This window comes from Prionailurus bengalensis, chromosome B1 (genome assembly GCF_016509475.1).
Source record: "Prionailurus bengalensis isolate Pbe53 chromosome B1, Fcat_Pben_1.1_paternal_pri, whole genome shotgun sequence".
NCBI classification, from domain to species: Eukaryota; Metazoa; Chordata; class Mammalia; order Carnivora; family Felidae; genus Prionailurus; species Prionailurus bengalensis.
In genome coordinates, this window is record NC_057344.1 from 120,823,691 (window position 1) to 120,845,472 (window position 21,782).

The 21,782-nt window shown below is 36.7% G+C and overlaps 1 protein-coding gene across 2 annotated transcripts in view; it reads right to left on the minus strand.

The window, feature by feature from the left end:
- BANK1 (B cell scaffold protein with ankyrin repeats 1) overlaps positions 1-21,782 on the minus strand; it is a 308,779-nt gene that overhangs the window by 179,480 nt on the left and 107,517 nt on the right. For both annotated transcript variants that reach the window (XM_043571701.1, XM_043571693.1), the window contains exon 6: positions 7,366-7,471. In XM_043571701.1, coding sequence (XP_043427636.1) covers positions 7,366-7,471 — 106 coding nt within the window. The remainder of the gene's footprint in view (positions 1-7,365; positions 7,472-21,782) is intronic.

Sequence of the window (21,782 nt, forward strand, 5' to 3'; positions counted from 1 at the left end):
TGGCAAAATACAAAGATAAAGAGAGAAATCTGAAAGCAGCTAGGGGCAAATGGCCTTAACCCACAAAGGTGGACACGTAAGGGTAGCAGACCTATCCACTGAAACTCGGCAGGCCTGAAGGGAGTGGCAGGAAATATTTAATGTGCTGAGCAGGAAAAATATGCAGCCAATAATCTTTTATTCAACAATGATGTCATTCAGAATAGAAGGAGAAATATAGGCTTTTCCAGACAAACAAGAACTGATGGAGTTCATGACCACTAAACCAGCCCTGGAAGAGATCCTAAGGGGGACTCTGTGAGTGGAATGCTGCAAAGACTACAAAGGACCACAGGCATCACCACAAGCATGAAACCTACAGATAACACAATGACACTAAATCCATATCTTCTGATAGTAAGTTTGAATGTAAACAGACTAAATGCTCCAATCAAAATGCATAGGGTATCAGAATGGATAAAAAAAATAAGATCCATCTATATGCTGTCTATAAGAGACCCATTTTAGACCTTAGGACACATTCAAATTGAAAGTGAGTGGATGCAGAACCATCTATCATGCTACCGGAAGTCAAAAGAAAGGTGGAGTAGCCATACTTATATCATACAAACTAGATTTTAAACAAAAGGCTGTAACAAGAGATGAAGAAGGGCATTATATCATAATCACAGGGTCTATCCACCAAGAAGAGTTAACAGTTGTAAATGTGTATGCTCCCAACTTGAGAGTACCCAAATATATAAATCAATCACAAACATAAGCAATCTTATTGATAAGAATATGGTAACTGAAGGGGACTTTAATACTCCACATACAACAATGGGCAGATCATTTAAGCAGAAAATCAATCAAGAAACAATAGTCTTGAATGATACACTGGACCAGATAGACTTGACAGATATATTTAGAACTTTTCATCCAAAAGAAATGGAATACACATTATTCTTGAGTGCACATGGAACATTCTTCAAGATAGATCACATACTGGGTCACAAAACAGCCCTCAATAAATATAAAAGAATTGAGGTCATACCATGCATATTTTCAGAACACAATATTATGAAACTTAAAATCAACCACAAGAAAAAATTAGGAAAGCCTCCAAATGCATGGATGTTAAAGAACATCCTACTAAAGAATGAATGGGTCAGCCAGGCAATTAAAGACAAAATTTAAAAATACATGAAAGCAAATGAAAATGAACACATGACAGTCCAAAATCTTTGGGATGCAGCAAAGGCAGTCTTAAGAGGAAAATACATTGCAATCCATGCCTATCTCAACAGACAAGAAAAATCCCAAGTACAAAACCTAAAGCACTCCTAAAGGAACTAGCAGAAGAACATCAAAAAAAAACCCCAAAGCCAGCAGAAGTAGAGAATAATAAAGATTAGAGCAGAAATAAACAGTATAGAATCCAAAAACAACAACAACAAAAATAAAAACAGTAGAACAGATCAATAAATCTAAGACCTGGTGTTTTGAAAAGATAAACAAAGTTGATAAACCCCTAGCCAGACTTCTCAAAAAGAAAAGGGAGAGGACCCAAATGGATAAAATCATAACTGAAAGGAACAGATCACAATGAACATCACAGAAATACAAACAATTATTAGAGAATACTATGAAGAATTATATGCCAACCAACTAGACAACCTGGAAGAAATGGACAAATTCCAAGACACCCACACACTACCAAAACTCAAACAGGAAGAAATAGAAAATTTGAACAGACCCATAACCAGTGAAGAAATTGCATCAGTTATCAAAAATCTCCCACCAAATGAGTCCTGGGCCAGATGGCTTCCCAGGGGAATTCAACCAGACATCTAAAACAGAGCTAATACCTATCCTTCTCAAGCTGTTCTGAAAAATAGAAATGGAAGGAAAACTTCTGGACTCATTCTGTGAAGCCAGCATTACCTTGATTCCCAAACCAAGTAGAAACCCCACTAAAAAGGAGAATTACAGGCCTGTATCCCTGATGAACATCCATGTAAAAATTCTCAACAAGATAATAGCAAATTGAGTTCAACAGTGTATTAAAAGAATTATTCACCATGATCAAATGGGATGCATTCCTGGGCTGCAGGGCTGGTTCAATATTTGCAAATCAATCGATGTGATACATCACGTCAATAAAAGGAAGGACAAGAACCGCATGATCCTGTCAATAGATGCGGAAAAGGCATTTGACAAAATACAGCATCCTTTCTTAATAAGAACCCTCAAGAAAATCTAGATAGAAGGAACATACCTTAACATCATAAACACCATATATGAAAAGCCTGCAGCTAATATCATCCTCAAACTGAGAGCTCTCCCCCTGAGATCAGGAACATAATAGGGATGTCCACTCTCACCACTGTTGTTTAACATAGTGTTGGAAGTCTCAGCCTCAGCAATCAGACAACAAAATGAAATAAAAGGTTTTCAAATTGACAAAGAAGAAGTCAAACTTTCACTTTTTGCAGATGACATGATACTTTACATGGAAAATCCAAGACTCCCCCAAAAAGCTGCTAGAACTGACGAATTCAGCAAAGTCACAGGATACAAAATCAATGTATAGAAATTGTTTGCATTTCTATACATCTATAATGAAGCAACAGGAAGAGAAATCAAGAAATCAATCCAATTTACAATTGCACTGAGAACCATAAAATACCTAGGAATAAACCTAACCAAAGATGTGAAAGATATTATGCTGAAAACTATAGAAAACTTATGAAGGAAATTGAAGAAGACACAAAGAAACGGAAAAACATTCCCTGCTCATGGACTGGAAGAAAAAATATTGTTAAAATATCAATATTACCCAAAGCAATCTACACATTCAATGCAATCCCAATTGAAATTGCACTGGCATTCATCTCAAAGCTAGAACAAGCAATCCTAAAATTTGTATGGAACCACACAAGACCCTGAGTAGCCAAAGTAATGTTGAAAAAGAAAACCAAAGAGGGAGGCATCACAATCCTGGACTTTAGCTTCTACTACAAAGCTATAATCTTTGAGACAGTATGGTATTGGCACAAAAACAGACACACAAAACACTGGAACAGAATAGAGGACCCAGAACTAGACCCACAAATGCATGGCCAACTAATCTTTGACAAAGCAGGGAAGAGTATCCCATGGAAATAGTCTCTTTAGCAAATGATGCTGGGAGAACTGGACAGCAACATGCAGAAGAATGAAACTAGACTACTTCCTTACACCATTCACAAAAACAAACTCAAAATGGATGAGGGACCTGAATGTGAGACAGGAAACCATCAAACCCCTAGAGGAGAAAGCAGGAAAAAACCTCTCTGATCTCAGCCACAGAAATTTCTTACTTGACACATCTCCAAAGGCAAGGGAATTAAAAACAAAAATGAACTACTGGGACCTCATCAAGATAAAAATCTTCTACACTGCAAAGAAAACAATCAACAAAACTAAAAGGCAACTGACAGAATGGGAGAAGATATTTGCAAATGACATATCATATAAAAAGTTAATATCCAAAATCTATAAAGAATTTAACAAACTCAATCTCTGAAAAGCAAATAATCCAGTGAAGAAATGGGCAGAAGACATGAATAGACACTTTTCCAAAGAAGACATCTAGGTGGCCAGAGGACATATGAAAAGATGCTCAACATCACTCGTCATCAGGGAAACACAAATCAAAGCTACACTGAGATACTACCTCACACCAGTCAGAGTGGCTAAAATTAACAACTCAGGAAACAACAGATGTTGGTGAGGATATGGAGAAATGGGAACCCTCTTGCACTGCAAATTGGTGCAGCCGCTCTGGAAAACAGTGTGGAGGTTCCTCAAAAAATTAGAAATAGAACTTCGCTATGACTGAGCAATAATAGCACTACTAGGAATTTATCCAAAGCATACAGGAGTGTTGATTCATACGGGCACATGTACCCCAATGTTTATAGCAGTGCTTTCAATAATAGCCAAATTATGTAAAGAGCCAAAGTGTTCATCAACTGACGAATGGATAAAGAAGATGTGGTTTATATATACAATGGAATACTACTTGGCAATAAGAAAGAAAAATCCAGCCATTTGCAACAATGTGGATGGAACTGGAGGGTGTTATGCTAAGTGAAATCAGTCAGTCAGCAAAAGACAAATATCATATGTTTTCACTTATATGTACAACTTGAGAAACTTAAAAGAAGACCATGGAGGAAGGGAAGGGGAAAAAATAGTTTCAAACAGAGAGGGAGGCAAACCATAAGAGATTCATAAATACAGAGAACAAACCAAGAGAGTCATGGGGGAGGCGGGGGAGAGGGGAAAATGGGTGATGGCCACTGAGAAGGGCACTTGTTGGGATGAGCACTGGGTTTGTATACAAGTGATGAATCCTGGGAATCTACCCCCAAAACCAAGAGCACACTGTATACACTATACATTAGCTAACTTGATGAGAAATTATATAAAAAAATAAAAATAAATCAATAAAAATATGGTGCAAGGTCTTAAGGACCAGAAATATATATTTTTAAGTTTATTTATCTATTTTGAGAGTGAGAGAGCACGAGCAGGGGAGGAGCAGAGAAAGAGAGGGGGAGAGAGAGAGAGAGAGAGAGAAAGAATCTGTCTGTGCAGAGCCTAACACGTCTTGAACTCACCAACCATGAGATCATGACCTGAGCCAAAATCAAGGGCCAGACAGTTAACTGACTGACCCACCCAGGTGCCCCTTAAACTCCAAATATTTTGCAGCCAACACTAATGCAAGATTATGAGGCCAAGGAGGCAAGAAATACATGAGTTCAGTCATATTCATGTCCATTTTGCATATTTTTGTTCTGTGATTTGCATTTTATTATTCTGTACATCTACTAGGAATGAAAGCTTGATGTTATTAAGGTTTTTTTGCTTCCATTATAGGTCTAATAGCATCTATCATCTAGCAATACTCAGTAATGAGGGATCTGAACGAATAACCTAGATTATATTGAACTTTCCCCTTGTAGCTTCTTTTCAAAAATGCAATTGTTTTATAAATATATTTTTCAAATACAGGTTCATCATTACAATTTAATAATGGTTTAAAACTTTTACATGCTACTAACTTTCCAACCTCTGTAAAGAGAGTGTAATATTTTCTTTACGCCAAAGATCCCATCCAAGATTCTTCATTAATGGGGAGGTATGGTTTAGGCATCAAAGGTTCTAAAAGCTCCTCAGCTAATTATAATATGCACCAAGTTCGAGAACCACTGCTCTAAACCCTTAACACTCTGTGAAAGGTCTAGCAGCATCAGCATCTGCTTTACCTGGAAGTTTATCAGAAAAACAGAAGCTGGACTTCTTCCACATTACCAGGAACTCTGATTTAACCCATCCAGAATTCTTTTTCTATGAAAATAAGGGATGAGAACTCTTCCATCCTTTCTAACTCTAAAATTCACATTGTATAATCTAAGCTACATATTGAGAGGCAGTTTTAAACTTAACTAGAATTCTTAACCCATAAAAATGAAGGACCACACCATCCTCTCCAATCTCACAATTCTTATTCCACAAACCTAAAGAAACACAACGCTGAAGGAACTTGTTAAAACTGTGTCATAATGCCATCCTCATACCTTTCCATGCACTTTCTTAAGCCTAGAATTTTTCTGTTCCCTTTCTCTTTCCTCATTGGAACACATCATTCAAGACCCATGTAAAATCCTACCTCCTTTATGGAGCACGTCCTGAAAAATAATACAGCTTTTCTCTAAAATTCTATTGTTGACGTAATCAATTCCATAGAGTTTAGTACATTGTTTCTATTATGACTTACAAATTCTCTCGTTTTCCCAATTAAATGATGAGCGTCGTAAGTGACAAATCATGTCATGTTTCTTTTCTAACCTAACTTCAGGTCTAACCTTTGTGAGTTATATATTGTTTAAATGTATGTGGAAATATTAAAGTGAGTTTTCACCACTCTCACAAGATTACTTATTCAAAACTAGTGCATTATTACCCCTTCCGCATAATGCAAACTCATGATGTAAACATCTTACAGGTTCTTGCACATGGAGGTAAAACACAACTGGCTGTGCCTTAAGACTTCTATTCTTTTCTTCCTGCTTCCCTGAGGCTTGCCAGCCTGATGAAAAAATTGCCTCAAACAGCACAGAAAGTACAGAAAAAGCCTCTGCTAAATAGTCCTACAGTATACCTGCACTAGACCTCTCATATTCTTTAGCTCCATGCCTGTCTTATGCATCATTACATCCCTATCATAGTGTTTGGCACATACTGGGCATATAAGCGAATTATAAACAGCGTGTCAACAAACTATGTAGGAGCAGGCAATTTTGAAAATATACTGCTGAGTTCATGATAAAAGGTAGAAGTATGATTTTTCTCATAGTAGCTCCTTTATATACTTTTCTCCATATGTATATGTATATTTCTTCTTATGACACAAATAATACAGTCATTGTAGAAAACACAGATAAAGAAAGTAAAATGAAAAAAAAAAAGATGTACTACCTGAAATTGCACAACTAAACATAACTATTGTTAACAGGTGCCTGTCTGTCCAGACCATCTCTCTCTCTCTCTCTCTCTCTCTCTCTCTCTCTCTCTCTCTCTCCATATACATATAATATACATATATAAACATACATACTACTGTTTTAAATTATTTTTTAATGTTTATTTATTTTTGAGAGAGAGGCAAGTGCGAGCAGGGGAGAGGCAGAGAGAGAGGGGACACAGAATCTGAAGTAGGCTCCAGGCTCTGAGCTGTCAGCATGGAGCCCAACATGGGGCTTGAACCCACCAACCCTGAGATCATGACCTGAGCCAATGCTTAACCTACTTAGCCACTCAGGTGCCCCAAACATATGTACTATTTTAAGCAGCAAATCATACTCTATCTACTGCTATGCACCCTGCTTTTATTCAATTAAGTATATATCAAAGCGTCATTCCAGCCAACAAATCAATTCATAATAAAAGTTGTTTATGATGGTTGCATTAATGGATGTGCCAAAATTTATTTAATCAATTACCAATGTTTGGAAGATTAAGTTATTTTTACCTTTGGTAATTATAAATAATGCTATGATGAATAGTCTCCATTACCAATTATCTAAACATTTCCTTAGAATAAAAATCAGGAAGTAGGTTCGCTGATTTTAAAAATTATGCACATTTTTAGGGCTTGAGATAAAAAAAAAGTAAAAATTTACCAAATGGACCCTTAGAAGTTTGTTATAAATGTGCTCTCTCGCCAGGGGATAGGAATTGGCTAAAGTCAACAGTGCAGCTACCTATATTCTTAGAGATAATATTTAAATTGTTGCACAGAGTAAATAATTGATGCAGTTGGAAAATACTCACATTCTTTTTGAGGGTTGATGTTAGGTTGGAACGATTGAAATTCATAATATGGTATTTCATGCTTGAATACGGATGTGAGAATATCATCAAGTTCGTCAATGTCTTTCTGTTTTCAAATGAAAAGGAGAATTTTTCTTAGTTAAATTATTCACACACAAACTCATCTTAGTGCAACATAATAAAAAGTATTAGCTAGAGTAAATACTGGTTAATCTTTCTAATAATACTGATAACCTCTTTTGAAAGAATAATACAAAACATTAGAGGTTTGCCTAAAAGTCAGTTATTAAAATAGTAGAAAAATAAATGCAATAAATAAAAGCCTTTGTGTCTGCATGAATATCTTTACTTAAATAGTTACTAATTAAAAAAAAAAAGTACTATTGCAGGTCAATGGCAACACTGAACTTTGTTTCAAAAATAAACTTCTGTTAAAATACATGTTACATTTTAACAAATGAAATAATAAAATGATGAGTCTCATTCTTCAACTTAAAGGTCAGATATTCTACTTCCCCAAACTGAGCATTTGGGGATGAGCTGTGTAGAATCCTACTACTGATGACAAACCTATTACAGAGGCCACCTTTCTCCTAAAACTGTGTTTTGTGAAGCTACAGTTGGGACCAAGTGGATGTGAGATATAGGTAACTGTATCTGAAGACATGTACCAATCAACAAGGCCATGGAACGGAGAGAGGACTGTAAAACAAACGTTCATACTTTTGATATGACTTCCAAATAAAACTAGACATTGCCAATACATAGTCACAGAAATTAAATGACTAGATTGAGAAAAAAACACATTTTTATTACTCTATATCTTTATTTTTCAATAAATCTAGATGCCTTAAATAATAAAGTGTTTCAGCCTTCTCTGGATTTTTTAAAAGTCCTCCTTAGAAGTGGGGAGAAAGGGTGAAGTCTTCTCAACTTACAGCTACAGAATGTTAGGTAAAACCAATATGAATATAGTTAATGCTATGGACTATGTGAAACCATTAGCTGTGGGCCATTTTTTTTTTTGTTTTTGTAAAGGAAGGGGAGATTTGACAACAAGCTTTGATTTCAAGAAAGTCATAGTCATCCAATTACACATGGGCAGTGAACTGAATTCTAGGTACTATGATAGAAAGTCTTTCTGGGTCAAGTACAGTGCAGGCAAAAGGGAGGCGGCTCAATCCCACACAGGATGAAATGGTCAGAAGAGGCTTTATAGAGGAGATGAGCTACGCTGAGATTGCCATGCACATAAAGAGCATTCTAGACTAAAGAAACAAATTGCATATAGTCATGGAGGTATCATAAAGCATGATCTGTTTCATGATTTTAGGAGTTTCCACAAGACTGCAGAAGGAGAGAGAAGGAAGTGGACATTTCAAAAAAAGTGGACATTTTTATATGTAATAAAAAGTTTGTAATTAATCCTGTAAGCAAGAAGGAGTTATTTAAGGCCTATAATACTTAACATGGAAATGTTTATTATGTGTATAAAATTAAGCTTATTTAAGTTTAAGGATGACTATGAATGCTTATGTGGCTGGATACTGATATTGAATGGAACCTATCCTATAAATATCAATGTGACAATTTTATATTAGTAATTACTCAGCCTTTTCAGGAAGTCTTTGATACGAGTGGTGGGGCAAAACATTACTGGCAATAAATTTACACTTTCTTTATATTAAAGCTCAAAAAGAACATGTCTTAGCCTTAGGAACTGATGAAAGGGATTATGAAAATATTAAAATCATAAAATCAGTTTGTAAATTTTCTTTAAAAATTGTGTCATTGGCCACGGATTCTCCACAGGCTATGATCTAGTCAGCGATACTTCTGTAGGAGGAGATAAACTTACTATTTCTTTCCTAAAGTATACAAGATTTCATATGGAAAGATTGGCGTGTTATTGAGTTTACTATACTCATGTATAAGTTAGGCATATGATAACCTCTGAGATTCCTTCCAGCTCTGAGATTGTGAGACACAGATGAGAATTCAAAAGAGCAGGCATTCCCAGTAGGAATCTGAGAAGTACCATTTCTTCCCCTGAGGCACTGTGACACTTTAATGTGAAAAAGGCTACAGCTTATACCATTGAATTTTTAAAAAATGAAGTAGCAGTGTTTTTAAAATCAGAAGAAGAAAAAAACCCTCACCATGTAGACATGTATTTAACTAGGAGAGACTATAGACACCTTTCACATTCCAGCTTACCATAAATCGTTGAATCACTTCTATTTTCAAATTCATAATAATTTTACTAGTATTATGCCCACCCCACACACACTAAATGGTATAGGACATAAGATTTCACATTCTGTGAAAATCACAGAAATGGCTATTAAAAATAATTCCAAAAGGATTTCTCCTTGGAAGGTATTCTAACTAGAAAAATCTGATACAAATAGTTATGCTTATTTTTAAATTTTAAGGACACAAATAGTCATCCTTTCTAATAAACACTGGCATTGAAATTTGAAAATGCCATAGATTTTCCTCTCCTTAAAATAAATTGTGCAACACAAGACATACTTAATGAAATTGATGCAATTGTTCAAATAGAGATTAAAATAGAGTAGCTTAATATTTATTCAGCAATATTCACAACATCCTAAAATTTTAGTTATTAATGAGTAATCTTATGTGAAAATAAGAGTAGAATAAAATGATAAAATCATGTTGATGCTAGTACTTGGTTATAGGAAAAATTACATATATAAGTAATATATATACATATGCATTTTTGTGTAGATCTATACCTATCAAGAATATTAGAAAAAGAAATCAGAAAAAACTAAGATATGAAATAGAAAGATATTACAAAATAATAAAAACTTTGTACATATGAAATTAATACATGACTTTTTCCAGAATTCTTTCAGTGTCCTGTGATGAAATACGGGATTGATTAATGTACTTTTAAAAAAAATTATTAACATACATATTTATAAATCACAACTCTATCTGAATCTGAATCACTCAATATTATATATATCTGCATATATCTGAATCTGAATCACTCAATATTATATATATATATGCATATATATGTGCACATTATACATATGTGCATATGTATAATATGCATACATATACATATATAAAGTTATCTCTAATAAACAACTTTCTTATAAGTATTCCTTCCTAAAAGAGAAAAATATATAAAATATCTGTTTTAAAAGATAGCTAGAATTACAGAAATCCAAATCTGAGAAGATGGAGTAGTTGTATTTTCTCCTTTTCTTCTCCTTAAATACAACTAAAATGTCCACATTTCAATAGAAAATCAGTTGCTATGCAAAGAACCAGAAAGGAGCGCCTGGGTGGCTCAGTCGGTTGAGTCTCTGACTGTGGCTCAGGTCATGGTCTCACGTTCATGGGTTCAGGCCCCACATTGGGTTCTGTGCTGACAGCTCAGAGCCTGGAGCCTGCTTTGGATTCTGTGTCTCCCTCTCTTTCTGTACCTCCCCTGCTTGACCTCTGTCTCTCAAAAAATAAAATAAAACATCAAAGAACCAGGAAGATCTCTAAGTGAATAAAAAGAGACAATCAATAAATGCCAATACCAAGAGGACAAAGATTTTAGAATTATCTTAAAAAGAGTTTAAAACAGACATGAAAAAATGTTTCAACAAGCAATTACGGTAATTCTTGAAATAAATTAAAAGAAAAAAAAAGCCTCAGTTGGGATGTGTAGGTGGTTCAGTCAGTTAGGTGTCCAACTCTTGATTTTGGCTCAGGTCTTGATCTCATGGTCCTGAAATCAAGCCCAGCATTGGGCTCTGCGATGAGTGCAGAGATCCTCTCTAGGCTTAAAATTCTCCCTCTCCCTCTGCCCCTCCTCATGTGCACACTTTCTCTCTCTCTCTCTCTCTCTCTCTCTCTCTCTCTCAGGAGAAGAAGAAGAAAAAGAAGAAGGAGAAGGAGAAGAAGATGAAGGAGAAGGAGAAGGAGAAGGAGAAGGAGAAGAAAGCCTCAGCAAGAAAATACAAAGTTTCAGTAAAGAAATAGAAGGTATAAACAAGGATCAATTGGAATTTTTAGAACTGAGAAATACAACAATCCAAAAAGCTCAGTGAATGGGCTCAGCAGCAGAATGAAAAGGGCAAAGGAAAGAAACTTGGAAATAGGACAATGAAAAATACTCAATCTGGACAACAGAGACAAAACAGAGTGAAAACAAACAAACAAACAAAAGGTCAGGGACCTGTGAGATTATAACAAAAGGTTTAACATTGCTGTGATCAGAATCCCAGGAGAAGAGGAGAGAGAGGATGCGGATGAAAAGTACACAAAGAAATAATGGCTGATAACTTCCTGGATTTGGCAAGAGACAAACACTACAGACTGAAGAAACTGAGCAAACCACAAACAGGTTAAAGCCAAAGAATTCCATGCCAAGAAACATCATAATTAAATTTCTGAAAATTAAAGACAAAGAAAGAAAAATTTTTAGAAGAAGCTAAAGAGAAACAAAGCCTTACCCTATAGGGTAAAAACAATTAGAAACACGGTATTAGTAGTAGTCTAAAAGAAGTGGCACAATATTTGTCAAAAGGTAAAAGAAAAGAACTATTAACAAAGAATCTTATGCCCAGCAAAAGCATCCTTTAGGAATGAGGTGAAAACCACGACATTCTCAAATGAAGGAAAAGAGGAAATTTATTGTCAGCAGATGCACCCTACAATAATGGAGAGAGGAAGCTCTCTAAAAGTAAGAATATGATAAAAGAAAGAATCTTGGAACATGAAGGGAGAAAGAACATAGTAAGTAAAAAATATAAGTAAAGAAAATAGGCTTCCACTCCTAAAAAAAGATTAGAACTCAAAGCAAACAGAAAGAAGAAAAGCATAAATACAATACAGAAATCAATGAAATTGAAAACATAAAAATAGAAAAAAGTCAATGTAGCAAAGAGATGATTCTTTTAAAAAATCAGTAAAATTGACAAGCCTCTAGCAAGACTAAAGAAAAAAGAGATACGAATGACAAATGTCATGAATGAAACATGAACTATCACTATAGACCTTGCAGACATGAAAAAGGATAATAAAGAAGTACTGTGAATAATTTTACACAAATAAATTTGACAAGTTAGATGAAATGGACCAAGTCCCTGAAAAACACAAACCAAACACATAATCTCTATTATTTCTTACAATACCTATGAATCTACATTTTCTAATAATTAAAAGTTTAGATAAAAACAAACCAATCAGGAAAAATAATGAACCAGAAAAATAAATAAAAACAACACAGGAAATATTTATTTACACAAACCTGAATTCCTTGAGATGATTATCTATTTACATAGGAGCACCCTTTCAAAGTCTGGTTTGCTCCTTTTATGAATAAGTGTTGTGAACATTGCTTGAGCATGATGTCATTGAGAGACTATCCTTAACAGGATTTTAGGACTATCATATCATATCATATCATATCATATCATATCATATCATACCATATCATAAGCAGTTAGGAGATGGTTCAGATGACTGGATTGGTAGGAAAGGCTATATGTAGGTGTAGGCTAAGTCTATACAATGAAACAGACTCAATAGGTTGTAATAATAACTACATGTTGGGCACCTAGAATTCCAAAGGCTTTACATAATTTGCCTCAAAACTTTTATAACATTCCTGCAAGGTAGATTTTTTTAAATGCCTTTTTTTAATAGATGTGATAACTATGGTGAAAAAAATTAGTTAAAAAACCCTTAGCTAACACCTAGAAGTGCAAAGCTAGTAAGTATTTTAACTTAATGTCTTTCTTTACATTCTAAACACCCTACATTTAATACTACATTCCAGCCACAGAGAAAGGAATAAAATCATTTTGAAATAGTATTTGAGTAAAGAATAAATTATGGTCCCATAGCTTCGTGATGGCCACTGCAGTTCCAAACATCATGTGTTAATCCAGAAACTAGAAGGAAAGGGACACACGTGGAAGGGGGACAGCAAAGGTGTCTACTGCCAACCACATCTTTTTTTAACCATGAAAGTAAAAGCTCCAAAGATGTCCCCTTGTGTCTCATCATCTAAAATTGTCTTACATGACAGCCTCTAGCTAAATGGGTGGTTAAAAAGGTGAGAATCTATCTTTCCCATCTTCCATAGTAGAGGCAGACGAAGAAGAGGGGTTTTAAGCATTGATGGTGGGTGAAGAAATCTGTAAGGTTGGCCACAAAATATTAATGTTTCAGATCTGATAGAGAAAGACAGTAATAATTAAGTACCTTGGTTAGCAAGACAAACAACTTCGGTGAAATAACCATGGGAGGGTTATAAAATGTTATAGGGCCAAGCCCATTAAATAGTTACAACATTTTACTCTTTACCTTCAGATATCTAAAAGGAAAGTCAATGGTTGAGCTGAAAACATGTTCTTCTTATTATAACAAATTTTTATGCTTGTTTAAGTTTAACTAGTAAAAGAAAGGTCATTGTTTGTTCCACTGTTCATAACGTGTACTGTGAAAGTGAGCCAAAATAGCCATTTAAAGGAATTTGATAACCAGGTTATATAACATATCTTAACCAAAATTTCCTACCGCAGCTTGTAAAGAAAATAATAGGTAAAGGAACAAAGCAAACACTTGTCGGGGTTATGCAAAGCCTTTTTTTTTTCCTTTTTTTTAACTTTATGAGTATTTGACTCCAAGCAGTTAAAGGAATAATCTAAATAAGTGAATAGGGTAAGCTAAAGGAGATATTTTTCTTTGTTAAATTATTTTTTCTAATTTTGGGTGAGTCAGTTCTTAGAATTTCAACATATCTGTGACTACATATGCAAAAGTAAATATGAGAACATAAAACTGCGGTTTAAGACTCCCTTCAAATACTTTACATTTATTACTGAGTCAGTATCCATAGAATTGTGGAATATCTTTTTTTTTAATGTTAATTATTTATTCTTGAGATAGAGAGACAGAGAGTGAGAGGAGGAGGGGCAGAGAGAGAAGGACACACAATCTGAGAGCAGGCTCCAGGCTCTGAGCTATCAGCACAGAGCCTGATGTGGGGCTCAAACTCACGAACCATAAGACCATGACCTAAGCTGAAGTCGGACGCTTAACCGACTGAGCCACCCAGGTGCCCTCGAATATCTTTAAATAACATGAAAATAATATTATAACAAGAAAAAAAATATGTTTTTAGATCTGAGTAATTTGTGTTGAAATTCCTGCTCCAGGACTCATTAGTTATGGACCTTAAAAATACTTAACTGACAAAATTATGTAAGAGTTCAAATGAGTAAATATGTAAAATATTCAGTACATATTAATTCTCTTTTCTCTAAATACTATAATGTGAGCTACTCGTAAAATATAGTCGCTGTGATTTAGAAAAGGGCACAAGTCCGTAATGAGGAGCCTGCTCCCCAAAGTAGCTTTTTCAGCAACTGAACAAAATAATTTTTTTCCTTCTAAATTTTTAAATTAAATAACACATATCTTTTAAATTAATTAGAACATAGGTTTTGCTACTGTAGTACTGAGACCCAAAATGCCAGTGGCTTTAAACAAGATGGAAGCCTATTTCTCTAACATGAAAGCCTGGAATTAGGTGGTCTAGGACTGATGTGGTGACTCCCCGAATAAGGGATCCAGGCTCTATTTTATTTTGCTGTGATACTTCATCTTCATGGTCCTAGATGGTTCATCCGTCACTCCCTTGTTCTCACTGTAGCCAGTCTGGGAAAGAAACCAGTAAAGGAGAGACTCTACCATTCTTTGAAGGACGTGATCAGGAATGTGCACGTTATCACTTCCACCAATGCGCCACTGGCCATTAGTTAGTTAGATGGCTGCGCCTGAGCTCCAAGGGAATGAGGAAGTGCAAGCCTGTGCCCACATAAAAGTTATATTATCACATAATTGAGGAAAATGAAATTCTGGGGAACAAGTAGCATTTTGTGCCATTTCCATCAGTCGTGCATAAACATAAAAATTTATGTAAAGGCAATTGGATAAACTTAAAAAAAAAACTTTTCTGGAAGTTTTATAGAAGCTTGATTATGCTGAATTTCTCAGTGTGACTCCCCTGTACAAACAGCCAAAAAGTCTCAAAGCTTTAATTTGATCAAACCTTTACAGATTAATAATAGACATTAATAATTAATTAATATATACATTTAATGATATTAGACATATTTAAGGACATTAATAGATTCATCAATGGGCATACTTAAGATTAAGACCATAAGATTAAGCAAACAAAAAACCGAAGTTTACCTATCGTAGGCATTTAGAAAGCACAGTCATAAGAACCGTGACTTTTCTCACACTTCCCTCCTTTTAGCAACCATTTTGTAACAGCTTAATGTTAATTAGGTAATAAGATAGAAATTAAAAAACAAATAGAGCACTAACATAGTCAAAGAAATGTCTTTCAAAAAAGCCTCTAACAATGACATGATTTCCTACATTTTTGAAACTATTTTTTGCATTGTTTTAGGTGCTAGTTCCCAACGTAGACAATTAGAACTGGTCTTATTTTCTTATCTTCACTTGATTTCTTCCTTTGTTGTCTTTCCCTTCTTTCCCATGCTCTTTCTGCTTCAGTCAGAAACACCCCCACTTCAGCCAACAGTCCACTACCCGGAGCTCTGCAAAAGGGTTGTGCCTGCGCTATGTGAAGCAGGTGGCTGTTGGAACAAGGGGCTCTGAGAGCTGCATCGCTTGAGGTTGGGTGGGAGCTTAGTGTACAAAAATGCTTTCACCCTCTCATTCTTTCATTGGACCAACTAGGTATTCAGCAGCCATATGTCTGGTAGCATATTTAGCTTTGGAGATGAAACAGGGGAACCAAACAGACAATTTCTCTGCCCTGTTGACTTTGGAGTCTAATGAGAGGCAGATATTAATATGACAAAGTGTCACACACATAGATGTCAAATTAGAATGTGGTCTGTGTTATCAAGAGATACATAGGGAGATGTACAAGGTCAAGGGAGGCTTCACTGAGGGAGAGATGCTGGAATTAAAATCTGGGGGATGAATTAGAATTAACTAGGGGAAGACAGTGAGGGGAAAGGAGACTGGAAGTGTGTCAATTGGAAAATGGAGCTTATATAAAGGCCTTGTGGTAGGAGATTAGGAACTTGTAAGTCCAGGAACCGAAAGCTGGCCAGGAATGGGGAGTGAGATTAAGCTGGAGAAAAACAGAGGGGATGGTGTCTATAGAGACATATTGTCCACGTTAAAGATTTTATTTTTTTAATCCATACTATAATTGGAATCTATTGAAGAGTTTGAGTAGGAACATCACCTGCTGAGATCTTAAAAAAAAAAAAACCTTCACAGTATGGACTTGAGATAAGAAGGTCATGTGTGAGACCACGTGGTGGGGGATGAGTTAGGAGCCCACTGTAGTTTAGGCACAAGGGAAAGCAGACGACTGAAGTTTTAGAACTCAAGGGATGTGGAGAGGGATGAGAAATATTTAGGAAGTAAAACTGATAACAGCTTAGTCATGGATTAAACTTGTTGGGAGAGACAATAGAAGGTATTAGGGAGACTCTGATGTATCAGAGTCTTTTCAACGGGATTGAGGATGACGTCTATCCGGAGGTAGAAAGACTGGGCCTTAAAGGAAAACCGTATTTGGATTTGATGTTATAAGTTAATGAGATAACCTTCCAAGGGAATATTTATAAAGAAAGGAAGACAGTTGGGGTACCTGGGTGGCTCAGTCGGTTAAGTGTCTGATCAGGTCATGATCTCATGGTTCATGAGTTTCAGCCCAGCGTCAGGCTGTATGCTAACCGCTCAGAGCCTGGAGGCTGCTTCAGATTCTGTGTCTCCATCTCTCTCTGCCCCTCTCCAGCTCATGCTCTTTTTTGTCTCTTTCTTTCTCAAAAATAAATAAATAAAACATTAAAAACTTAAAAAAAAAAGGAAGACAGACTATGAATTGAAATATTGAAAGTGAAACTTTATTTTCCAGATCACAGAAAGAAGAGATGGCAAAAGATATTGAGAAGGAAAGAGTAAGGAAGTAGGAGGAAAGCCAGATAGATATGGCTTCATGAAAACTAAGGGGGGAAAAAACATCAAGAAAGTGAATTTGGTCAATAGTGTCATTTGCTACTGAAAGTAATGTTAAATTGAACAAGAAAAATGTCCACTGGATTTGTTGTGTGGGACTTTAGCAAAACTGATGTACCATATCAATGTGTGTGCTGCTACTTAAGGAAATAAGATTGATGGGGTGGGGGGGGGTGGGGGGAGAGGAAGAAGTGGGACAGGGTGCAGGATTCTTAGAAGTTGAATTTTCCTTGCCAGATATTTCTTTTACTTCATCTCCTGTGTCTTGATGCTGTTTACTGTAGAAGCATAGTTCATGAATGCTAAACACAATTTAGAGTTCCCAGATTACATATTTACTTTATTTCTTTATCTTACTGTTGATACTATTAACTATTATTAGTTAAGAGGCCCACCGAATGCATAATGACTTTTAAAAAATGCAAACAAACACATTTTTGCTGCAAGGATTTTTCAGTCTTCTAATTTCCAAAGGGTTATTGATAATTTGGGATTCATTCCAGAGGCAGATTCTCTAATTTTCTCTAATTATCTTGCTATGAATAATAGCTATGGAGGAACATTGTTAACTGTGTTTGACTTGTGCTTTGTTTTCTGACTTGTGGAATGTTTAGAAACATTCCTTATGGTTGAAGATCTGAAACCTCTGAAGAACTAAGCAGTAAAGCAGGAGGCTGCACATGAATGGGGTTGGTAACAGGCAGCACTCACACCGACACACAGACATCCTCTGCAAAGGGCAGTCAAAGCCACCCCAGTGACAAGAGGAGAGGGAAATGTAAGAAGTGAGAGACATACTTAGTTTGGGAAAAATAAAAAAATGGAGGGAGTATTTCTTTCCACTGAGTGAGCAGAAACCATAAATTAAAATGTCATTAATAAACTATATTCTAAACAGTAAACATAAGCTAATGGGGCCAATACGGACTGAGATGGCTTATAAGATAGAGAATTACAGGAGGATGGCGGCATAGAAGGACACTGGGCTCACCTCGTCCTGCTGATCACTTAGATTCCACCCACACCTGCCTAAATAACCCAGAAAACCACCAAAAGACTAGCAGAATGGACTCTCCAGACCCAAGTGTAGACGAGAGGCCCATGGAAGAGGGTAGGAAGGGTGGAGAGGCAGTGAGCACTAAACGGACTGGTGGGAGGGAGCCGGGGCGGTGGAGGGGCAGCCCGCCCAGCAAGGCAGAGCCCCTGAGTCTGATTTGCAAGAGCGGAGGGGCAGATGGAGTGAGTTCTAACAGCCAGCGGGACTTAACATCTGGAATGTTAAAAGTAAGCAGCTCTGCTCAGAGAGCGGGAGGGAGAGAAGACACCGGGAGGGAGAGGTGTTGAGTCCTGGAAGACAGAGCTCACCTACGCGGGGAACAAGGCGCTGGGAACTGCCATCTCCCTCGCCCATCCCCCAGCCAAAACCCCAAAAGGAACCAGTTAACCAAACTTGCTTGCACCGTGCAAACACCCAACACTGTGCTTCTGTGGATCTATCCCTCCGATGGTTCAGCCTCCCTCCTGGTGCTGCAGGGCCCCTCCCGCAGGGGACCACCTATGGCAAAGTGAGCTGAGCCTGGCCCTCCCGCCCCTGTGCACCTTGCGGATCCAACCCTGCTAATAGGCCAGATCCCATCAAAGCAGCACCACAAGCCTGGCAGGGTGCAAGTAGCCCAGACAGGGGCCACACCACTCCATACTGAGTCCTGCCCCTGGGAGAGGGGAAGATAAGGTACACACCAGTCTGACTGTGGCCCCAGCGGTGGGCTGGGGACAGACATCAGGTCTGACTGCGGCCCTGCCCACCGACACAAGTTACTCCAGACAGCACAGGGGAAGTGCCCTGCAGTTTGGCCACCCCAGGGACTATCCAAAATGATGAAATGGAAGAATTCTCCTCAAAAGAAACTCCAGGAAGTAGCGACAGCTAACGAATTGATCAAAAACTATTTAAGCAATATAACAGAACAAGAATTTAGAATAATAGTCATAAAATTAATGGCTGAGCTTGAAAAAAGTATACAGGAAAGCAGAGAATCTATTGCTACAGAGGTCAAGGGACTAAGAAATAGTCATGAGGAGCTAAAAATGCTATAAATGAGGTGCAAAATAAAATGGAGGTGAACACAGCTCAGATTGAAGAGGCAGAGGAGAGAATAGGTGAATTAGAAGATAAAATTATGGAAAAAGAGGAAGCTGAGAAAAAGAGAGATAAATCCAGGAGTATGAGGGGAAAATTAGAGACCTAAGTGATGCAATCAAATGGAACAATATCTGTATAATAGGAATTCCAGAGAGGAAGAGAGAGAGAAAGGGGCTGAAGGTGTACTGGAACAAATCTGAGAACTTCCCTGATCTGGGACAGAAAAAAGGCATTGAAATCCAAGAGGCACAGAGAACTCCCTTCAGACGTAAATTGAATTGATTTTCTGCATGACATATCATAGTGAAACTAGCAAAATACAAGGATAAAGAGAAAATTCTGAAAGCAGGTAAGGATAAACACACTCTAACATATAAAGGGAGACTGATAAGACTAGTGACAGACCTATCTACTGAAACTTGGCAGGCCAGAAAGGAATAGCAGGAAATCTTCAATGTGATGAACAGAAAAAATATGCAGCTGAGAATCCTTTATCCAGCAAGTCTGTCATTCAGCATAGGAGAGATAAAGGTTTTCCCAAACAAAATAAACTGAAGGAATTCATCACCACTAAACCAGCCCTACAAAAGATCCTAAGGGGGATTCTGTGAGTGAAATGTTAAAAGGACGACAAAGTACCAGAAACATCACTACAAGCATGAAACCTACAGACATCATAATGACTCTAAACCCATATGTTTCTATAATAACACTGAACGTCAATGGAATAAATGCTCCAACCAAAATACATAGGGAATCAGAATGGATACAAAAAGAAGACCCATCTATTTGCTGTCTACAAGAGACTCATTTTAGACCTGAGGACACCTTCAGATTGAAAATGAGGGAATGGAGAACTATCCATCATGCTACTGGAAGTCAAAAGAAAGCTGGAGTAGCCATACTTATATCAGACAAACCAGACTTTAAATTAAAGGCTATAACAAGAGATGAAGAAGGGCATTATATAATAATTACAGGGTCTATCCATCAGGAAGAGCTAACAATTATAAATGTCTATGTGCCGAATATGGGAGCCCCAAATATATAAAACAATTAATCACAGACATAAGCAACCTTATTGATAAGAATGTGGTAATTGCAGGGACTTTAATACTTCACTTACAGAAATGGATAGATCATCTAACACACAGTCAATAAAGAAACAAGGGCCCTGAATGATACATTGGATCAGATGGACTTGACAGATATATTTAGAACTCTGCATCCCAAAGCAACAGAATATGCTTTCTTCTCGAGTGCACATGGAAGATTCTCCAAGATAAATCACATACTGGGTCACAAAACAGCCCTTCATAAGTACACAAGAATTGAGATCATACCATGCACACTTTCAGACCGCAATGCTATGAAGCTTGAAATCAACCACAGAAAAAAGTCTGCAAACTTCCAAAAGCATGGAGGTTAAAGAACACCCTACTAAAGAATGAATGGGTCAACCAGGCAATTAGAGAAGAAATTTAAAAATATATGGAAACTAAATGAAAATGAAAATGCAACAATCCAAACGTTTTGGGATGCAGCGAAGGCAGTCCTGAGAGGAAAATACATTGCAATCCAGGCCTATCTCAAGAAACAAGAAAAATCCCAAATACAAAATCTAACAACACACCTAAAGGAAATAGAAGCAGAACAGCAAAGACACCCCAAACCCAGCAGAAGAAGAGAAATAATAAAGATCAGAGCAGAAATAAACAATATAGAATCTAAAAAAAAATCTGTAGAGCAGATCAACGAAACCAAGAGTTGGTTTTTTGAAAAGATAAACAAAATTGATAAACCTCTAGCCAGGCTTCTCAAAAAGAAAAGGGAGATGACCCAAATAGAAAAACTCATGAATGAAAATGGAATTATGACAACCAATCCCTCAGAAATACAAGCAATTATCAGGGAATACTATGAAAAATTATATGCCAACAAACTGGATGACCTGGAAGAAATGGACAAATTCCCAAGCACCCACACACTTCCAAAACTCAAATGGGAAGAATAGAAAACTTGAACAGACCCATAACCTGCAAAGAAATTGAATCAGTTATCAAAAATATCCCAACAAATAAGAGTCCAGGACCAGATGGCTTCCCAGGGGAGTTCTACCAGACATTTAAAGCAGAGATAATACCTATCCTTCTCAAGCTGTTCCAAAAAATAGAAAGGGAAGGAAAACTTCCACACTCATTCTATGAAGCCAGCATTA